The sequence below is a fragment of the Gymnogyps californianus genome, chromosome 3 (assembly GCF_018139145.2).
Source record: "Gymnogyps californianus isolate 813 chromosome 3, ASM1813914v2, whole genome shotgun sequence".
NCBI lineage: Eukaryota > Metazoa > Chordata > Aves > Accipitriformes > Cathartidae > Gymnogyps > Gymnogyps californianus.
In genome coordinates, this window is record NC_059473.1 from 114,289,337 (window position 1) to 114,307,769 (window position 18,433).

Consider the following 18,433-nt stretch of genomic DNA (forward strand, 5'->3'; position numbering starts at 1 on the left):
GCCAGAGGTGACTAAGAGACAAATAGTAGCACAAAGACCAAGAGAAGAATTGTCAATAACAGTGACAGCAGTAGCTCCAAAACTGCCTGAACAAGCTCTCAAAAACTCCATCAAGATAAATCTTTTCAAAGAAATTTTGGAAAAACTGTCACATACAGTGCAACATATTTATAATTCGGAAGTATCTTTTAGGATAAATGAAACTCAATGACAGCTGGAATGAAGATGTCATATCAGTTTAGACACACACAAAACACACAACCCCAAGACACAAAGCCTTTTCCCAGGACTGCAGAGAAATTCACCACAGCAGCACATACTTAAAATTTTAAAAAGCTTTTCAGAGAGCAAAATACAACAGCAGAGGTAGAAACTATTAAGATGAATAACACAACTGGCATCAAAAGAAAATGAAAGGTACTCCTGAGAGCCTCAGCAAAGATCTGGCCTTGTTTACCAATTATTTTTTCAGGACTAGACAGGAGATGACTCCAAAATAACAAGTTGACAGGTAGACTGGGAGCAGCAACAGGAGAGGTTTTTTTCCCCCATTTACTATTTTTTTTTTAAGTTAGTCTCAGTCTGAAGAAGAAGATACCACGCCAACAACTTTTTTTGTCCCAGTTATGTGAAAAACTACTTTTCCTGGCCAAATACTTGGGTTCTTAAATCACACCATATCAGCTGTGTGATCAGTAGTTTTATGCCACTCCGGGTGGGTCACAAAGCAACGTGAACTTAATATATGACACTTAATAGTAACTCCCTAGAAGGGAAAGCTTTGTCTATCACGCTGTTACGGACATCAAGATCAATGCAACGTCCTTTAGTACTTAAAATGTTAAGATCTCAATTTTTATTCTTGCATATGTTTTCTACACAGAGTACAGCTAGCGTGCAGCAGTTCGTGCAGCAGTTTGTGAGCTCCATTTCTAGATCCTCTTAATCTTCTACATACTTCTGGGATCATCAGAGGACTCCTGGGAAGTCTTTGAGGAACTTCACGATGCCTGCCATTGCCAGGAAGAGCTAACCAGCAAGCTCTAGAAGCTTTTAACAAGGTCTGCCAGCTGTTCCTGAGCAAAGGGCACTTTGAGCTTTTGTTCCAGCTGACTCCTGATTAGTAAAGGTCAGGAACCCTTTCAACGAGTCCTGGAAAAAGACCTATGTAAGGGCCAGGCCTAGAGCACAGCCAACAGATGCAGCATTTTGTGCAGCAGTTTGCAGAAAATGATGGCCAGAAACTCTCTCTGTACGTGTTCTCAGCAATTGTGGTGATGTGCTGCCAGGCACCCACTGGAGCAGCTACCCCAGCACATCAGAGGCCTTGACACAGACCACGCTCCTAAGGGAGGACACAGATGTTCAGGTCTTGGACTGCAGGGACATGGCTCCAAATAACCTGTTCCAGTTGCCTCTGCTGTGAAGGGGAATGAATTAGATGATCTCCAGAGGTTCCTCCAGTCTCAGAAAAAAAGGCTACCCTTATAGTACCTCAACTGTACTCTATTTCAAAGGTTTCTACAAAGTTGGGCTGAAGATAACTAGTATAATACTGGTCTCAAGAACAGCAAGTTCAATTGAGGCATCCAAGAAAAACTTGAGACTCCTACGCAATTCTTCACTCATCAATTTTGGTACAACAAGCAAATTCCAACTGAATCTAAAACCCTTTGTCTCCTATAGTCATCACAAATTTTAGACTCTAATATCAAACATTTTCTGTAGCAACTGCAGATAACCCTGAAGTAAGATATTCAGCTCCAGATTAAGATACTCAAAATAAGCAAGTGTTGAACCTTCCATTAGAGCCTACAGAGAGCTCATACTGAAGCAGACATTTAAGTCTGGTCAACTAAAGTGCACCATAAATTCCATCATAGATGAAGGCTGAATCCCATGAAGACACCAACATTAGGCATCTAAATAAAGGTATATAATGCTTTTCAACAGCAGTTGACTTTTTCCCAAAGCTATTGTTTCAAGTTTTCCTACAGATTCAGATACATTCCCTACTGACATATTCCCTTTGCAATTATCATACATCTAGTTGAAAAAATTAAGCATATTAAGTTCTTAAGTACTATTTTATTGCACTGTAATAGGTAATGAGCAAATACATAATAATATAGAGTGCAATAAGTCAAGGCTTACAAGCAGTGGAGATAGACCAGTATAACTTCACCATCTGAAAGCACAAAGTGACAGTTGAACTTATGCAAAGTGATTAAAGTTCACATTATTGAAAACGAAAACTTGAAAGTGGTCACATGTATCTACAATTTTCTTTAATGCACAATTAGAGAAAACTGCCTCCCTCCAACTCCTTCTGGGTTTTTTTTGGATAACAAGACAATTTCAGCAAGAGACTCTGCTCATGAATTTAGAGTTCTCTAATGTCAAATTTAGAAGTTTTCCACCACAGAGTAAATTAAAAACAGAAAAGACTTGCCTACATGAAGGGCAAAACATCGGTTCTTTCTGCTTTCCATCCATTCCATCCAATTGTGCTTTCTTTCAAGTATCAATTTTTCAACTTTACTAAGCAAGTCAACTGGCTGCACATAGCAGGAGATATTATGATCACAGGGGACTCCACCTGACTATTTTTATTTTCATGGAATGAGTCATAATATTTCCTGGGAAAAACAAGTAATTCCTGAATGCGTATGCCACACACATTACACAAACTTATTACTTCAGCAGCAGATATAACCACATCTTTTCATGTAAGGAAAGGGCATTTCTCTCCCTAGAAAATATGGAATATAGACAACAACAAAAAAAATATGCCAACCATAAGCTTCCATAAAAAGATAACTTTAATTATTAATATTCTGAATAAACTGTTCTAAGCACAAAACCAGCATTGGTTCCTGCTCTTTTACTTCACATTAATATCAAGTTTTAAAAACGTTAACCTAAGATCTTACAAGAATAGTAGGAAAAACAAAGCTATTACTTCTCTTGGAGGTGGGAGGAAAGAAGGAAAACAAAACTTGAAATTTTTTGTCTCTTTTTTTTTCCCCTCTCCTCTTCTAAACCTCTATGGCAAGAAGTTGCCACATGCAAAGCACACACAAAGCAATGTCCATACTATTTGGTTGACAACTACACCAGCTGATTTTCTACGTATTTTCTTGTTAATGGGTTTTCATTATAAGAGTTTAACAGTTCTGACAGAATTTACTCAGAAACACACCGAAAATGAAAAGCAAGCACATATATCTATTATAATTGTCAGAATAATTATTTGACCACACTTTGCAAAGAATATTGGTTAATATTCAATACTCACTGTTAGAATCAATCTACTTCCTAATATTAAGAGCAGAAAAGATAACTTTGGAAACAAGTGTCAAGAACCATTAACCCTGGTCTGATCAAAGGAAAGAATGAGTAGGTTCTGTTGTCTGGTCAGATAGCACTACCAAAGCTCCATAACCCATACCTATGACCTCAAAACTCTAGATTTAGTATACTGAGTATTAATTATGTGGAATTACTAAATATGAACTAGGTAGAAAGAAGAAACCATACTCAAAATTAATCTCTCAAAGTAATAAGCTAGAAGAACATTACTTCTCATTAGTAACCATTTTTTTTCTAAGATAGATCGGACAGCTCACTTAACATTGAAGAATGAAAACAAGTTTTTAAACAGCAAGTTTCTTCTGGTATTCTATAGCCAAGCCTAATTTCCATTTAAAACAATACAGTGATATAACATATTGCACTGACAAATTCAATCCTAGCAGATCTAATAGAAGAAAAATATCTAGAAGGAAGTTTAGTTCCTACAACTGAAGAGAAATACAAAAATAAGTTGCTGAGTTTATCTTGCTATATAACAAGTAGATATTAAAAAGGTAGACACATTTTTAACGTAATTGGCTAACCAGGACCTATTCCAGCTACATCTGGTACAAGCGCAGGCAGTCGATTAGTCCATCTTTCAAGTCTGGTAGCTGTACTCAACACACTACTAATAGAGAAAACGCATCACAAGACAACTCCAAATACCAAAGCGTGGCAGTTCCAGTCAGAACACTAGGGAAAATGGGCTGGCCAACAAGTCCAGAAATCAAATCCAGACAGAAAAACAAACAAACAAACTTATACATCAGCCTTTACCCCCATCAAATTCAGAAACATCTTTTGAAGCTATTTCTGACTTCTAAAAAATGCTGCTTATGCAAGGTACTCAAACAGTAAAGGACATAACTTGATTTTCATTATTCCATTAGTAAAGTGAGATCACCAACTACGGCTTCTTTCATAGGTACAATGATACACGACTTGTTATTACTCATTCACTGGACACCAATATAAAAACAGATTTTTTTTCTCCCTCTCCTTATCCAACACACTTCAATGTTTATTTTGCCACTTTTGTTCATCATTTCCATATTATTGGCAGGTAGCAAACAGAACACTTACCTGTGACCAGGATGATAAATGACAGTAGTTATGCCATGGGCATAATGGCTGCTGAAGCTGAAACTATGACTTTCTTGAAAGCTTTGATTCGTTCCAACACTAAGTATGGGGAAAAAAATACATGCATTATTTCAGATTTATTTTCTTTAAAGAGTGGAAAGAATTCCTTTGAAGTTCACTGTGCCTTCTCAAAGCAAGTCAAAATTTATGCTTACCTTACAAGATAACTTCTCAGTTCTCCACGATAATTAACGACAAGCAGTTCAGCTGACCATTGGGCACTTGCTTTGTATTCTAGAAAGATCAATCCAGCAATAGCATAACTCAGATCTCCTGGAAAACTTGCTGTCTTTACCCAAAAATACAGACAGACATTGAGAGAGAAAGGGGATTTAAAAAAAAAAAAAAAAAATAAAAGAAAGTGTCTTCATTACTGAAAGAACCAGGAAGTTAAATTTACTATATTGTATAAAAATGTATTAAAAAAATAAAGTTTCATCGTTTGTATTAGTAACAAAATACACTTCTTATCTTGATTTTGAAGAAATCTTATTACTATAAAGTCTGCAAAGACAGTATACTATGGAAATACACTTGAGCCATCTTTCCAAATTAGTTTAATACAACCTTTGAATATGCAAAATATAAAATATTTGTGTAGGGCAAGCCAACAGCAATTATCTATTCTCATACCAAACAAACAAAAAAAATCCTCATATTGCTCTATCAGCGATATTTCTTGATTTATAAGTAACTCTGCATATAAACTTCAGATTTGTAATCTACTACTACAAATTGTAATTATCTGCACACATACTAATCAGGTGTTTCTGTACTTTCACAATCTGATGTACCTGCAGATCTACCACAATTCTGAGAAAAAGAAAAGAAAGATGAAGATTCTGACTAGATGCAACAGTACAAAGGATATGTTTTGCAAGTGCTACCCATGACTTAACTATAATATATCCATCATATGATAAACACTTCATGGCACATTTGTGCATGGTATTCATACTGTAAGCCTTTATACCAAAGTAAGCCATAATTGAAATAAGGCCAAAGAGTGGAAATTACCCTTTATCCTTACAAAAAAGTTCCACTATATTCATATTTAATGTAAGAGAGCACCTACCGGTGAAATGACCAAAAGCTCGCTACCCATTAGGTCAAACACTCTCACTGTTCCAGTGCTTTCAGCATAAGCAAGTAACGTACAATCATGACTCCATGCCACTCGCCTCCACTGAGGGTTAGGATCCTTTGGCACTATGAAAAAGGAATGAAGTTATGAAAAAGTGAAAAATAAATATAATCCCTGAAACAGAACAAAAAGTCAACTGCATCAAAAAATGCAGAGTGCCTACCATCATTACAAGCTTATCTCAGAGGAGGAAAAAAAAAAAAAACAAAAAAACACACCACCTCCAACACCTGCTATGTCTCCCAAACCCATTAATTTTAACTATCATTTCATTTCAGATTCAGGTTTTATATGTTAATTATCATGAAAAGCAGAGTGGGAGGGAGGGTAATGGAGCTAGTCACAAAGCAAAATTATTAAGAGATTCTTCCCAATGCTTTTAAGAACATTACAACATTATCTTTAAAGTAAACCAACACCACCACTTAGCAACGCATGAATAACAAACAATGATGACACTAAGTAACGTAGAGGTTGCCATCTTGTATACCTTGACATTTTCCAACTATGGATCCAAAGTCATCTTTTGCAGACCTGCAGAAAAAGACTCATATGGATTTAAATAAGAAAAAAACCACACTATTCAGTTTTCCAGAAAAAACGGAACACTATAAAAATACTCTAAGTGCAGGCCTGCATGTATTTAACTACTTGTTTGAAAAGGCAGATAGTAGCCTTCATCCTTAGGCAGCTACAGTAACTCACAATAGTATTTTAGAAACCCTCCTCCCAACACATAAATGCTAATATCCCTCATTTAGTAGTAACGCTGTTCAAAATAGGATAGCAGCATTTCAGAACTTCAGCATGTAACTTTAGGAAAAAAAAAAAAAACAAAAAACAAAAAACCTAGTCAGTATTCTCTAGGTTACAATTTCAGAAACAATGCAAGAATATAGTTACATTAATACAGCTGAAACACAAGATTTATTTTATAGTCTATAAGCTGACATTTATGGTGTTCACACCACTTCAGACTGAACAATTTTCATACACTTGCTTCTTTTACATATAAATAGAAGGTCTGACCTTCTAGCAAATGGATTTTTGTGAAGCAAGTAAACACACTCAATCAAGATGTGTGTTCTTGAACTGGCAAAGGAGAGCTTGTTGTTAGAGAGCAGACGAAAAAGGGAAAGCATCAGTCTTTATGGCAATCCGCATTACTTGTAAAATAAGGTGAAGTATTATACATGCCAGCTACTCTACAGAGAAGCAGAATACTAGCTCCTTGTCCCCTTTATTAGGAGAGAATTTCTAGGGGGAACAGAAAGGCAAAGGTTAGAAAGACCATGATTTGGGTTTAGTATTTTGAAGCATCTTGATTGTTTTTCTTTCACATTGTGAAAAAAGGAGGAGAGAGACAGATAGATACTTACATAAATTTATCTATAACATTTATAATTGTGGGGGGTTTTGAGGGGAGGGTGTGTTTTTTTTTTAAATGGGGAATGGCCAAGAACTAAGAAGATATAGAAGGCTTCTGCTTTGTAAGTGATAATATATTTTAAGATTATTCCATAGATTACTTTCACAACATATAACATTCCAAAAAAACCCAGAAAAATCTTTAAAAGTACAGTTAGTAAATGACTAGAAACACTTTCTCAGAACTCCACAACTGTGGTCATGAAGCAATAGATAATAGTAAGTTACCTGATTTCTACACATTGGTCTTGAACAACTGCCAACAATTTACCATTGCTGAAAGAGAAAAATACAGGTGTGAAAGTTCATTTAAAGTCCAGTCCTTACAGAATGTGCATCAGAGCTCTAGGTGCTTTTCTGCAAGGTTAGATATAAATTGCCTCTTTCATAAATCAAAACACATTGGGAAATATCAATTTTTATACGAAAAAAAATCAGTGCTATAATAAGATTCCCTTTGTGTCACTGAAATGTATCTGTCACTGTTCCAGCAGCAGTAAAACAGAAACAATGTCTAAAATCTTGCTGCAAGGGAGGTCAGAATCAGATGTTGCTTATGGGTAATTTTAAAACAGCAATATCTAAAACTATGCATTACTTTAGCTGGAATAAACAACTACCATACTTCAGTAAGTTACATCATCTCCTTAGGAGCACGTCTCCTGTCTTTGTACCTAACATGCAACATTGCAACTGGCACGTTGTGCATCAAAAGGGATCATCACTTCCCTCAAAGAGTCATCATCTCTTTTAACAGTTCAGAGCTTTTGCTGAACCACTGATCATATTCAGTGATAATACGTAATAAACTAAAACATTCCATACTACCTTCATGTCATTGAACCATTTTTCTGTACATATTTATGCTTAAAAAGCCAGTGATCTCACTGATGCTGCTAAAATTACTGGAGAACAGCTGGTTCTAGCCTTGGAACTCTCACTTCTCTATACATACAATAGTAGACGAGTCTTGAGGGTATGCATTCACTTTCCACAAATTTTAGAATAAGCAATTTATATTACATATCCTGCCAAGTTATAGGTCTTTAACAGATCAAATTCAGGACTTGAGTTTGAGAATGATTGCACTGCAAGACACTTTGCCTCAAAAGCTACAAGGACATCCAGACCTGAGTGAAAGACGCATTAAATGAAGGGAAGCGGCGTGGAAGCCCCTAGGTAGCAGACTGACCTTTCTTTCCCAAGGCTGCCTGTGAAAGGCTCCAGTATTTCTCTTGACCAAAAAGAACAACATGACTTTAGCACAGTATTAACTCAGCATTGTTACCAACGGGGACAGTAGGGGGAGGAGAGGAAGCACTAATACATTCACTACTGCCAAAAATGGAAAAGCATGTACACTGGTTACCTTGCAAGTACTAGGTGCCAGTTGATCTGCTTACTAACTAGACGAACCAGTCCGGTGGGTAGAGAAAACTTTGCAGGGCTGAAATAACAAAAACATCAGGCTAAATCAGAACATCCACCTAACAAAAGCAGTACCTGAGATACACACGCCAGACGACTTAGCTTTACGGCACCATCAATCACCTGGGAGGTTTTAGCAACTGAACATGAATCTACACTGCACCCTGCCAACAATGAAGGCTAACAACATCCTTGTTTGTATTAACAGAACAAAATCCCATATTAAGGGAACTGATCACCTACTCATCACTCTTTATACTCTGGTCAGCAGCCAGTTTTGGGCCCCCCATTACAAGACCACCACCAATAAACTGGAGGGCCACCAAGATGGTCAGGGGACTGGAGCACTTGCCCTACAAGGAGACGCTGAGGGAACTGTACTTGTTTAGCCTGGAGAAGGGAAGGCTTCAGGGGAACCAAACAGCAGTGCTCTGATACCTAGGAGGTTACCACGAAGATGGGAGCCACTGAGGTGCATGGCTGGAGCACAAGAAACTATGATCAGTCCTTTGGTAGACTGGGTAGTGTTAGGTTAACAGTTGGACTTGATGATCTTAAAGGTCCCTTCCAACCTAAATGATTCTATGATTCTAAAACAGAGGAGGTTCCAAGCTGACATAAGGAAGAGAATTCTTCACCATGAAGACAGTTAGGCACAGGAACAGGCTGCCCAGAGAGTCTTTGGGATCTCCATCCTTTAAGCTTTTCAAGACCTAGCTGGAGAGAGCCCTAAGAAACTTAGTCTGAATTCAATATTCTCCCTGCTTTTAGCAGGACTTTAAACTAGAGGCCTCCCAAGCTCCCTCCCAAACGCTTTTATTAAATACATAAAAATAGTAACCAGAATCAATTATAAAAGCTAGAAATCAGACTTTAAATATGACTGGGGGGAGGGGGGGGGAGAAAAAATTTAATTCTGTCTGCAACTGAATCCTTACAACTAGACTTATATGATGGTATGGAGCCCATAAACACCACCACCACCCCCAAAAAAAGGGGAGGAGAGGGGGGCGCAAAATAAAGTAGAACACCAGCAATAGGGAAAACAGCATTGCCTGCTGAATTCAAGTATAGTATTGTTTCACAGGGAGCCACATTAATGTCCCTTTCCATATATCTCAAAACCAACAGAATACCCCTAAAAAGGGAGAACTGATATCTTCAAACCTGCCAAGGGCATCAACAGAATACTATAACCATAGAGCTGAAATTCTCCAGGAACACCATATTTACCCCAATATGTTTCTGGGACTACTTAAGTGCGTTTTGAATCAGAAGTTAAATTTGTAAGTGGCATGAGTGTTGCTCAACCTGTTACCAAGCTTTTTGTATGACAGTTTGAATTGTCAAGGAAAAAAAACCAAAACAAATTATTACTCCCAAGGAAGCTGTGGCAGGTGCACCTGCCCCGATAAAGGCCAAAACTTCTCAACCGCAGGAAGGAAAAGAGTTAAACTAGAAGCCGCGGTTTGGGGGACGAGCTGGCCAGCCGTGCAGTGCCCGGAGTCAAGTATACCGAGTGCCCCAAGCCACGCACCCCAAAAACACCTCAACCAGGGAAACCCCTCGGTTGAGAGAAGTTTCTAGACCACTGACCATATACGACCACGAGCCCTGATCCGACCTAGGGCATAAATGGAGCCCCGCCGGAGGGCACATGGAGCCAGTCCTCCTCGGAGCAGCGGGTCTGCAGTCGGGGACTCTCCCCGTGGGTTGGGACGCCGCCCACGGAAGCTCCTGCAGGTTGAGAGCCTCGCCTTATCGGTGAGTGCGCATTCTGAGTCATCATTCTAAGCTCAGACTTGGTTACAGTTCGTGTAGTGCTAGTTCCCAACTGACATCCACAACCTGTAAACAAGTTGCGTTCGTCGCAGTGTTATGACCTAATATTCCTGTTTCATCCGGCCATTATACCTCAATACAACATAACATTCCTGTTGAATTTGACCGTTACATATTGATAGCATTAAAGAAAACTGACTTTAAAAATACATTGCTATCCGTCTAGTGTTTCTGCGACAGAAGCAAATCCTGCCATGCCATCATACCTGTCATGGGGGCTTAAGGAAAAAAAAAAAAAACATCTTCACTCGCAATATCTCAGTTGGGAGTGGGGAGGACAAATATGTGTTTGGAGAAAGATGATGTTCCAACTGCAAGTTTACTTAGGCTTCTGATGAAAGCAAAAAGTCAAACTAGTATACACCAGCTCTTTCCTAGACAGGCTTCAGATGCAACTCAAGTGGTTACAACTTAAACTTACGAAAAGAGAATATTCTAAGCATTGCTTGGACAATATTCTAAACAAGTGTCCATTTTTACTCTCATTAAAAATAACTTTCCATCAAATCAAAAAGCTATAAAAATATTAACAAATAAGAAGATTAAGCACTATTTTCATCAAACCTACCTGTACCAGATGTACCGAAGCAAAAACAGTGTAGGACCTACAACGGAAAAAAAAAGAGGCAAAAATTACATCTCTAGTGGTTTTAAAACACTCTCCAGCTTACTGTACACAGAATCTCAGAAATTCTCACAAAAAAAAAAGGTATTAAGGGAAAAACCCTCTATCCTTGGCCAATGAATTCTTAGAGTAGATGCAAATGGCAGATCAAAAAAATCACTACACATTTCTGGAAATTCTAAGAGAAATTCCTACTGAATGAAAATGCAATTCGGTTATTGCATAAACCAAGTGTTGAATGGCAATGTAATATAATCAGAATGTAAAGCTTCCTTATACAACTGTCTGACTAGCAAACAGCCCAATGCAAGAGCTGGTAGAGAAACAAAACCTCAGTAACATTTTCCAAAACACAACAGAGCTTCTAAACTTCTTAGATGTGTGGTGTATTAGTTTGCCCCAATAAGCTGAGAGAGACAAGAAAGCTCAGCAAAATGACATAAAAATAACATAGCTATATTGATAATCAGAAAACATCTTCCTGAAAACACATCCTGCCCTCTATTTCCATTACACTAGCCACCCAAAAGTGTAGAAACTGTAAGTTTTACAAGCAATCCATACATCATTCTTATGAGTCATGAACATAAGAACAAGCCATATTTACCTGTAATTGCTCTAGTGATGATAAATGATGCACCATGTTTTCTGTTGCCTCTTGGCTGCAAATACAACAATAATGGTCAAACACTATGTTACACATTTTAACTTAAATACAACATTCATACATACATTCACTGATTAAGTTGCCTGCTAGCCTACAAGTTCCTTATGTATTTTCTATTACTCACAGACTCATATAGTAATTTAACTGCATAAGCTAAAACAGGCTATAAAGCCAAATATTTTAAGCACCAAGGTGTAATAAACAAAAAGTGCTACAGATTGTCTATTGATTCACCTTTGCCTTGATCTTTGGGTAGTAACAAAAGACACTGACTTCTGATTATGTTCTCCTGTAAAGTATTATAAATCATTCTTTCGATGCCAAATGAATGCCAGATTGATCTGCCAGAAGCCAAAGCAATTCGTGTTCAACGTATTATGCTAACATGTAACTGCTAACCTACATAAAGACTGCTCGTGAAAGTTTCAGAAATACTAAGAAAAACAAAGAACTTTTGAAGAAAAACTCTTTTTATGTCAATTTGTACTAGGTAACACAGCCACTCAGATCACCACCTCTACTCCATACCATCTCCCACACATACCATCTACTTAAGGCAGAGGGGAACAACTACACTCACTATATAAATGAAAGCACTCTCCAAACACAGAAAAAAAGAAATACAAAACAACATAGGATGTATATTCTTAGCTATAAGAAGAGGTAAAATTATTTGCCAATAAGAAAGTAGGAAAAAGGGATTAAACTGAGAAGACAAGAAAGATAACCAATAAGGAAGGCATCACACAAATCTTCAAAATAAGCAGTCACGCTTATACTTTTCTAGTGGAAATATTAGAGCACCACAAACTGAGCATTAGAGTACATAATGAATGAATTTCCTTTTCCGTTCAGTATAGAATACATAGAGCAGATCATTACTTGTTAACTGAAATACTCAGACCTCTCACTCCAAGTTAGAGCTACAAACAATGAAAGACACACAAATTTATCAAAATTCCACAGTAGGCACATGTTTAAAAAAAAAAAAATTTGGGCTCCCAAATTTAAGCTATCGAGGCAAAGATTAGCAGTTTTCTATGCAAAGTTTGCAATCCAGAAATAGCCCTTCAAATAATCAAGCTGTCATCTTACAGCATGTAAGAAGCCAACACAGCTGTACTAATAGATAATGTTCCAAATTCAGGTTGATCAACCAGGAAATAACGAGGCATTACAGTAAAATAAGTGAGAGTATAAATTATTTCTTACAGCTATCATAGTACCTCGGGGAGAGCTGCAATTTAGGGAGGTTAAAAGCAGAGCTTGTTGAAGTTTTTGGATTCAGAAAAGTTCCCAGTAAAAACATTTCCAAAAATTGCTTATACCTCTTCAGAATTTTTTTGAATATTCTTAGTGTCCACTCCTGAGCCTAAACTACAGGCTCCTATTCCACACATCTTAAACCCTTCACAAAGCTGATTTACTATTACACTCTGAAGACCTGAATTTTACTTTTTATAATGTATTCCTATCACCTCAGCAACAGTAATGGCTACCAGATCTGCTACATTTCTTTTTTAATTCATTCCCATTTGGGAAAACAACTTCAACTTCTCCTTCACTAGAGCATTCCAGAAATAAAACCAAAGTAACTTCCTTGCTGACAAGACACTCACTTAGTTTTGGGTTTTGTTGCACACCCAGCAAGCTTACAGGGGGCGGGGGAGGGGAGAGTGTTGGGGAAATCTCAAAACATTAGATAGCAATGAAAAAACCCCACAGAATCAAGTGATACATTTGATACATTTCAGAAGACAGAAGCACTTGTCTACTGGAGAAAAGGAAAAGCTCAGCCTGCCTATATTTCCACAAATGATTCCATGAGTCCTCCCCTGCAACCTCCCCCACAACCACTGCCTCGTTCACTATTTTCACTGATCAGCTACTCAGTAATTCCTTTTATTCTCATTATACATTTCAGGGTTCCCAAACAGTGCCTTATGTACAATCAGATCACTACACTGAATACAGACTGCTTGATTCCACACCTCCCTCTTCTCTGTCACTGTCAGTTCCTTGCATGTGTCCTTCACAAATATCTGTTATTTCCTGCCCCCCCCCCCCCCCCAAATTCTTTTTGGGAAATTCAATACAGGTGAATGAGAATACTAACAAGAACTAAAATTAAAGCTAATTTGAGGTTCCAACTTAAGAAATCCATGCCAGTTTTATCAGTGTCTTGGATTTAACAAGACTTTATGTGTTCATCACAGGATTCATCTTCCAACGGTCAGAATTACAGTTTTAAGTGCTCAGCACTCTGCAATTAAAAATGAATCATCCCAAATGAGATAACAGAAAAACAAAACAAGAGAGACCTGTGAAAAGTTTGTTTTAAGGCCTTGCTTTCTATCCTAGATGACTGCATAGGAAGACATTTAGTTTCATGTCCCAGTGCAGCATTCAACTTTCTTTCCCTTTCTGCTGTCCCTCACCTCACTCATTCCAAACCATCCAGTTCTACAAGAAGTAAGGCAGGGAGTGTTTTGTGACTTTTTCTGAAAAGTGTGAATAAACCAGGATTAAAAGAGACAGATGTTCCAAAGGGAAAGTCACAATCACCTAAATAATGTTAAGGCACCTTAAGGCAAAAACTGAATCATGCTGACAAAATAATTTGTTTGCCTATGTACGTCAGTGTAAAATCAATTTCCCACTAAAACTGTAAAAAGAATATCAGAAGTGTCCTTGGCTACTGACAGTCTTCAAGAAGGATGTAAATCCAAACAAACTACATAGTGTAATATTTTCAAGCCTTCCTATTTCTGCCATTCAAAATCGGAATTATCTTGAAAATAAATAGGCAAGAAATACCAAGCTTAAAATAGTCCATACCATTCGCTGAAGTTGACAAGCAGAATTCTATGATGCTTAGAAATTCTGACTGTCAGGGCAGATGAGGACCCTCAGACTGTGGCTCCACGATCACTTTAAATTGGCATACCTGCACGCTGCCACTAAAGGGAGGTCTCACACTTCACTCAGCTTTGACTGACACATTTTTCACCCCCCCTTGGTACCTACATGAGTACTAGGGTGACCACTCAACAAAAGGAAATGAAACAACATGGTTGTTTCTCAGACTAATCAGTTCTTTAATCAATTTACCATAAAACTTCAAAAACACTAATGGCAGCAGAACAGAAGGGATACTTGGCAGAAATGTGCCCCCTTAACGCAGTTGTAGAACCACAGTCTCGTGCCACCACACCTAAGTCCTCCTCATGGTTTGCAGACATGTAAATCACTTTCATATGTTACCAGAAACAAACACTATTTATCATCTCTCAAAACACATTTAAATGAAAATAGGTGCAACTGTCTACTCATCTATATGAACAACCTATAAAGTTAGTAATGGGCAACACTGCAATCATATTTTCCAAACACCCATACCTGTTGCTGCAACAAATCAAGAGAAACAAAAGAAAAGTCTTTCTGATAAACAAAAACATATTTTTATAAGAATGGCTTTAGTAATTATGAATAGGTACATTCTTCCACCTGTGATGTTTTTACATCTTCTCTATTCAGATGTTCTCATCGAGCATAAAACTTTGTTAAAATACTTCCATAAACTATTTTTAGTGGGAAATGCATTAACAACTGCAGTGGACTTGAAAGCCACTACAAAAAACAAGTAAAACCACATTGCTTGCATCCTCTATGTCCAAATCAGACAAGAGTAGACATAGAAGCAGCTAGCTCAGCACATTGCAGGGGAAAAGATGAAAAAGCAAAGATGAAAGACCTTCTCAGCTTTTCCACTGACCCATGAAGAAGAATAGACAGAAGTAAGCAAAAACTTGTAATACAAGAACAATGTTTTCCAGTCTTTTAAGCTTTGGCATCCATTTGTGTGCCTTGGAGACAAAATGATATACTTCTCCCTTTTAACCCACACCTGAAAGTACAGATGCAGCCATTCTGACACACAAGTCTAGAGAAGGATCTAGTTTTCCTCATACAAGGTAAGCTCGATAAAGACCTTGTTTTCACCGGGACAGCTTCCACTGCTCTCAGTATAGCTGCTTCTGGAGATGAGACCTGGACTTCATCACAGCTTCCCTCCTATCAGCTCAACAGTAAAACCTGGCATACATTGTTCACAGGTAATGAGCAAGATAGACTTTAAGGCATCCCAGGCGGCACAAACAAGGCCGACAACGCGGGAATTAAGTGACAGGAGACCATGACAGAGGCAGCACGACCGCAGGGATACCTTTTGTGCTTGCCCCTGCTGCCCTCCCCGCTCTTGTGCCCATCAGGAACGGAGCGGGCAGCCCGGTGAGCCTCCCTGGAGGCAACAGCCCGTCCCCACGGCCCTCAGGGCCGGCGGCCTCCCCCTGCCCCGGGCCGGGCCGGGCCGCCCAGCCCCCGGGGCAGCGGGGCGCATCCCCGCCCGCGCCTACGTGGCCGGTCCCCTCCCCTTCCCCGCACACCGGCCATGCCGCGGCGACACGCACCTGCACCTCCGTCTCCGGAGGCCACTCGGTATTAACCAGCAGGTCGTACAGGATATTCTCCTCCCCGTCCTCCTCCTCGCCAGCACCAGCCATCCCCTCCTCTCTCGGCGCCGCTTCGCCGCGCTCCCCGCCAGCGGCGGCCATGCTGGCCTGGTCCCCACCCACCCCGCGCCGCAGCGACGACGGTACCCGGCGGAGGCCAAACCAGTAACGCCCAGCAGCTGCGCGGAGCCGGCGGGCTTTAACTCCTTCAGCGCTGGGGCCGCGCCCCGCTGCTTGCCTCGCCGCGGGGCGAGAGGCCGTTGGGGCTTTGGAGCCCTGAAAGGGCATCTGCTCCGGGGGAAGCTCGAAGCTGAGGGCAAGGGAGCGAGGCCAAGGAGCCCTCAGCACCTCAGCGGAGGCTGAGGAGCCCTCGCTGCCTCAGCGGCTGCTCCGAAGGGCGGCAGGTGCAGCTTCAGAGACCTCAACCTTCCCTCTAAGCCGTGAGGGGTGGGATGCACTTTTGGGGCAAGAAACGAGGAGACAGCTACGGAATATAACATACAATGTACACCTATAGAGGGCATATACAAATGAGCCTTTAAATCCACAGCTTGTCTGCTGCCCCAGGGATCCCCAGAGTCCTTGTATCCAGCGCCCACCACTGCTTTGCAGCAAGGTGCCACCATCAGGGTCACCCCGCTGACATGGCCGCCCCACTAACATGGCCTTCTCAACAGGACTGCCCAGGGAAATACCTGCAGCCGCAGCCTGGTGTGGGCTGTCCAGAAAGCTGACAGAAAATTTAGAGTAAGGAACACCTAATGTAGGCAAGGCCTGAGTGTATTTATTAAACCCTTACGGAATAGGAAAAAAAAACCAGGAAAAAAGCAAAAGTTACATATTTCTTACAAATTATTCTTCCAACTTTAATGATGCTATGTAGAACTTCTAACTATTTTAGTCCTACAAACGTTTCACTCATACAGTTCAGCCCTCTCAAGCAGATAAAAATGAGCCTGTTTATAAATTATTATAAAAGAACTAAGGTTTCAGTCTCTTTCCTGTGACTTTATAAAGCATTTGTAAAATTGAAAGAAAATTATCTCACGTCCTGCCACTTCTGCTCCTGTACTCTAATTTTAGCTTGTATTTAGTAGCCTCTTAGTCTTGTAGGCAACTGTGCAGCCTAGAATTAGGTTAAACTAAAAATTACATTCTGAAACTAGGGATTCAGGGCAATATGAAAGCTATGTTGGATACTTGGGAAACACTTCAGGAAGAAACAGCTACTGAGAAAGAAGTGCTTTTTGGCTGTCTCTTAATAACATTTCTTTAGCTGTATTTGACAATGTAGCTTGTAAAGCAATGACAAATAGTACAACATCATGTTCATAAGTTTCAAAGAATTGTGGGAAATTGATAGTAAATTACACTTGGCAACAAGCAGCACTACGTCTTGATACTGAGGTCTGCCTACATACACATTTTCTCAGAATCACAGTTGAATCTGTGGATTATTCATATCTGTATCTTTAAAAATTATTAGATTTTTCATTTATCCAAAAGCAAGCAAAATAATGATTGACAGATATAGTGAATAATAGTGAAAGAAAGGAAGCGCATCAAATGAAGATACTCCCAAAGGAATTATTAATATAAGAGAAGCCATCGTGATGCAAACAGCCTGGTACTAAAGATATACCTGCTGTATTTTTCTCTGCACAACACCTGGTTTCTACAGTGTAGGTTAACAGTCAGTAGGGCTCAGTGAGTGGTTTTAAAAAGATCTTGAAACAGTACTCAAATTGCAACACAGTAGTCGAGAGAACTACATTGTCAGAGATGCTGTTGTTTATTTGGCCTTTGAACCAGATGTGTCTGTATCTGAGGACTGCCTTAGAAAAGATTAAAGTTGTGTTTCACGATGGAAAACGGTAATATTTTATGCTGCGCCTTCCACTTAGCAGACAAATGCACCATTGGTTTGTGGTGTAAGTGTAGAAGCTGCATTTTTTCATTTGCAATCTAATTTTTTATAATAACACCCCGGAGATTCTTGCCTTCACCTTCACTAGAAGTTATCCTGGAAAAAAGATTGTGCAGGATTTGGAGAAACTTCTGTAAAAACTGGAGAAGAATGTATCCCCATTAACGTATATATAAAAAAATAAATTGATGTGTTATCTATGTGTGAAGGTACTTTTGTTTGTATAAAACCCTGAATACTTTCTGCCAAACATGTTTATTGTAGAAAACTATGCAAATGTGAATTACACCAGCGAAATGAAAAGATGACAGTGCTGTATGCAAATGTAAAGCAGATTCCCATTGTAAACACACACTTCGTG

At 39.2% G+C, this 18,433-nt stretch overlaps 1 protein-coding gene across 1 annotated transcript in view; it reads right to left on the reverse strand.

Moving 5' to 3' along the window:
- Positions 1–16,247, reverse strand: part of NBAS (NBAS subunit of NRZ tethering complex) — a 193,880-nt gene extending 177,633 nt beyond the window's left edge. Inside the window, exons 1-9 of the mRNA XM_050893361.1 lie at positions 16,104–16,247; positions 11,575–11,629; positions 10,911–10,947; positions 8,442–8,519; positions 7,301–7,348; positions 6,135–6,178; positions 5,576–5,709; positions 4,656–4,789; positions 4,441–4,539 (exon numbers count right to left, since the gene is read on the reverse strand). Of these exons, the coding sequence (XP_050749318.1) occupies positions 4,441–4,539; positions 4,656–4,789; positions 5,576–5,709; positions 6,135–6,178; positions 7,301–7,348; positions 8,442–8,519; positions 10,911–10,947; positions 11,575–11,629; positions 16,104–16,247 (773 nt within the window). The remainder of the gene's footprint in view (positions 1–4,440; positions 4,540–4,655; positions 4,790–5,575; positions 5,710–6,134; positions 6,179–7,300; positions 7,349–8,441; positions 8,520–10,910; positions 10,948–11,574; positions 11,630–16,103) is intronic.
- Positions 16,248–18,433: the final 2,186 nt, after the last annotated feature.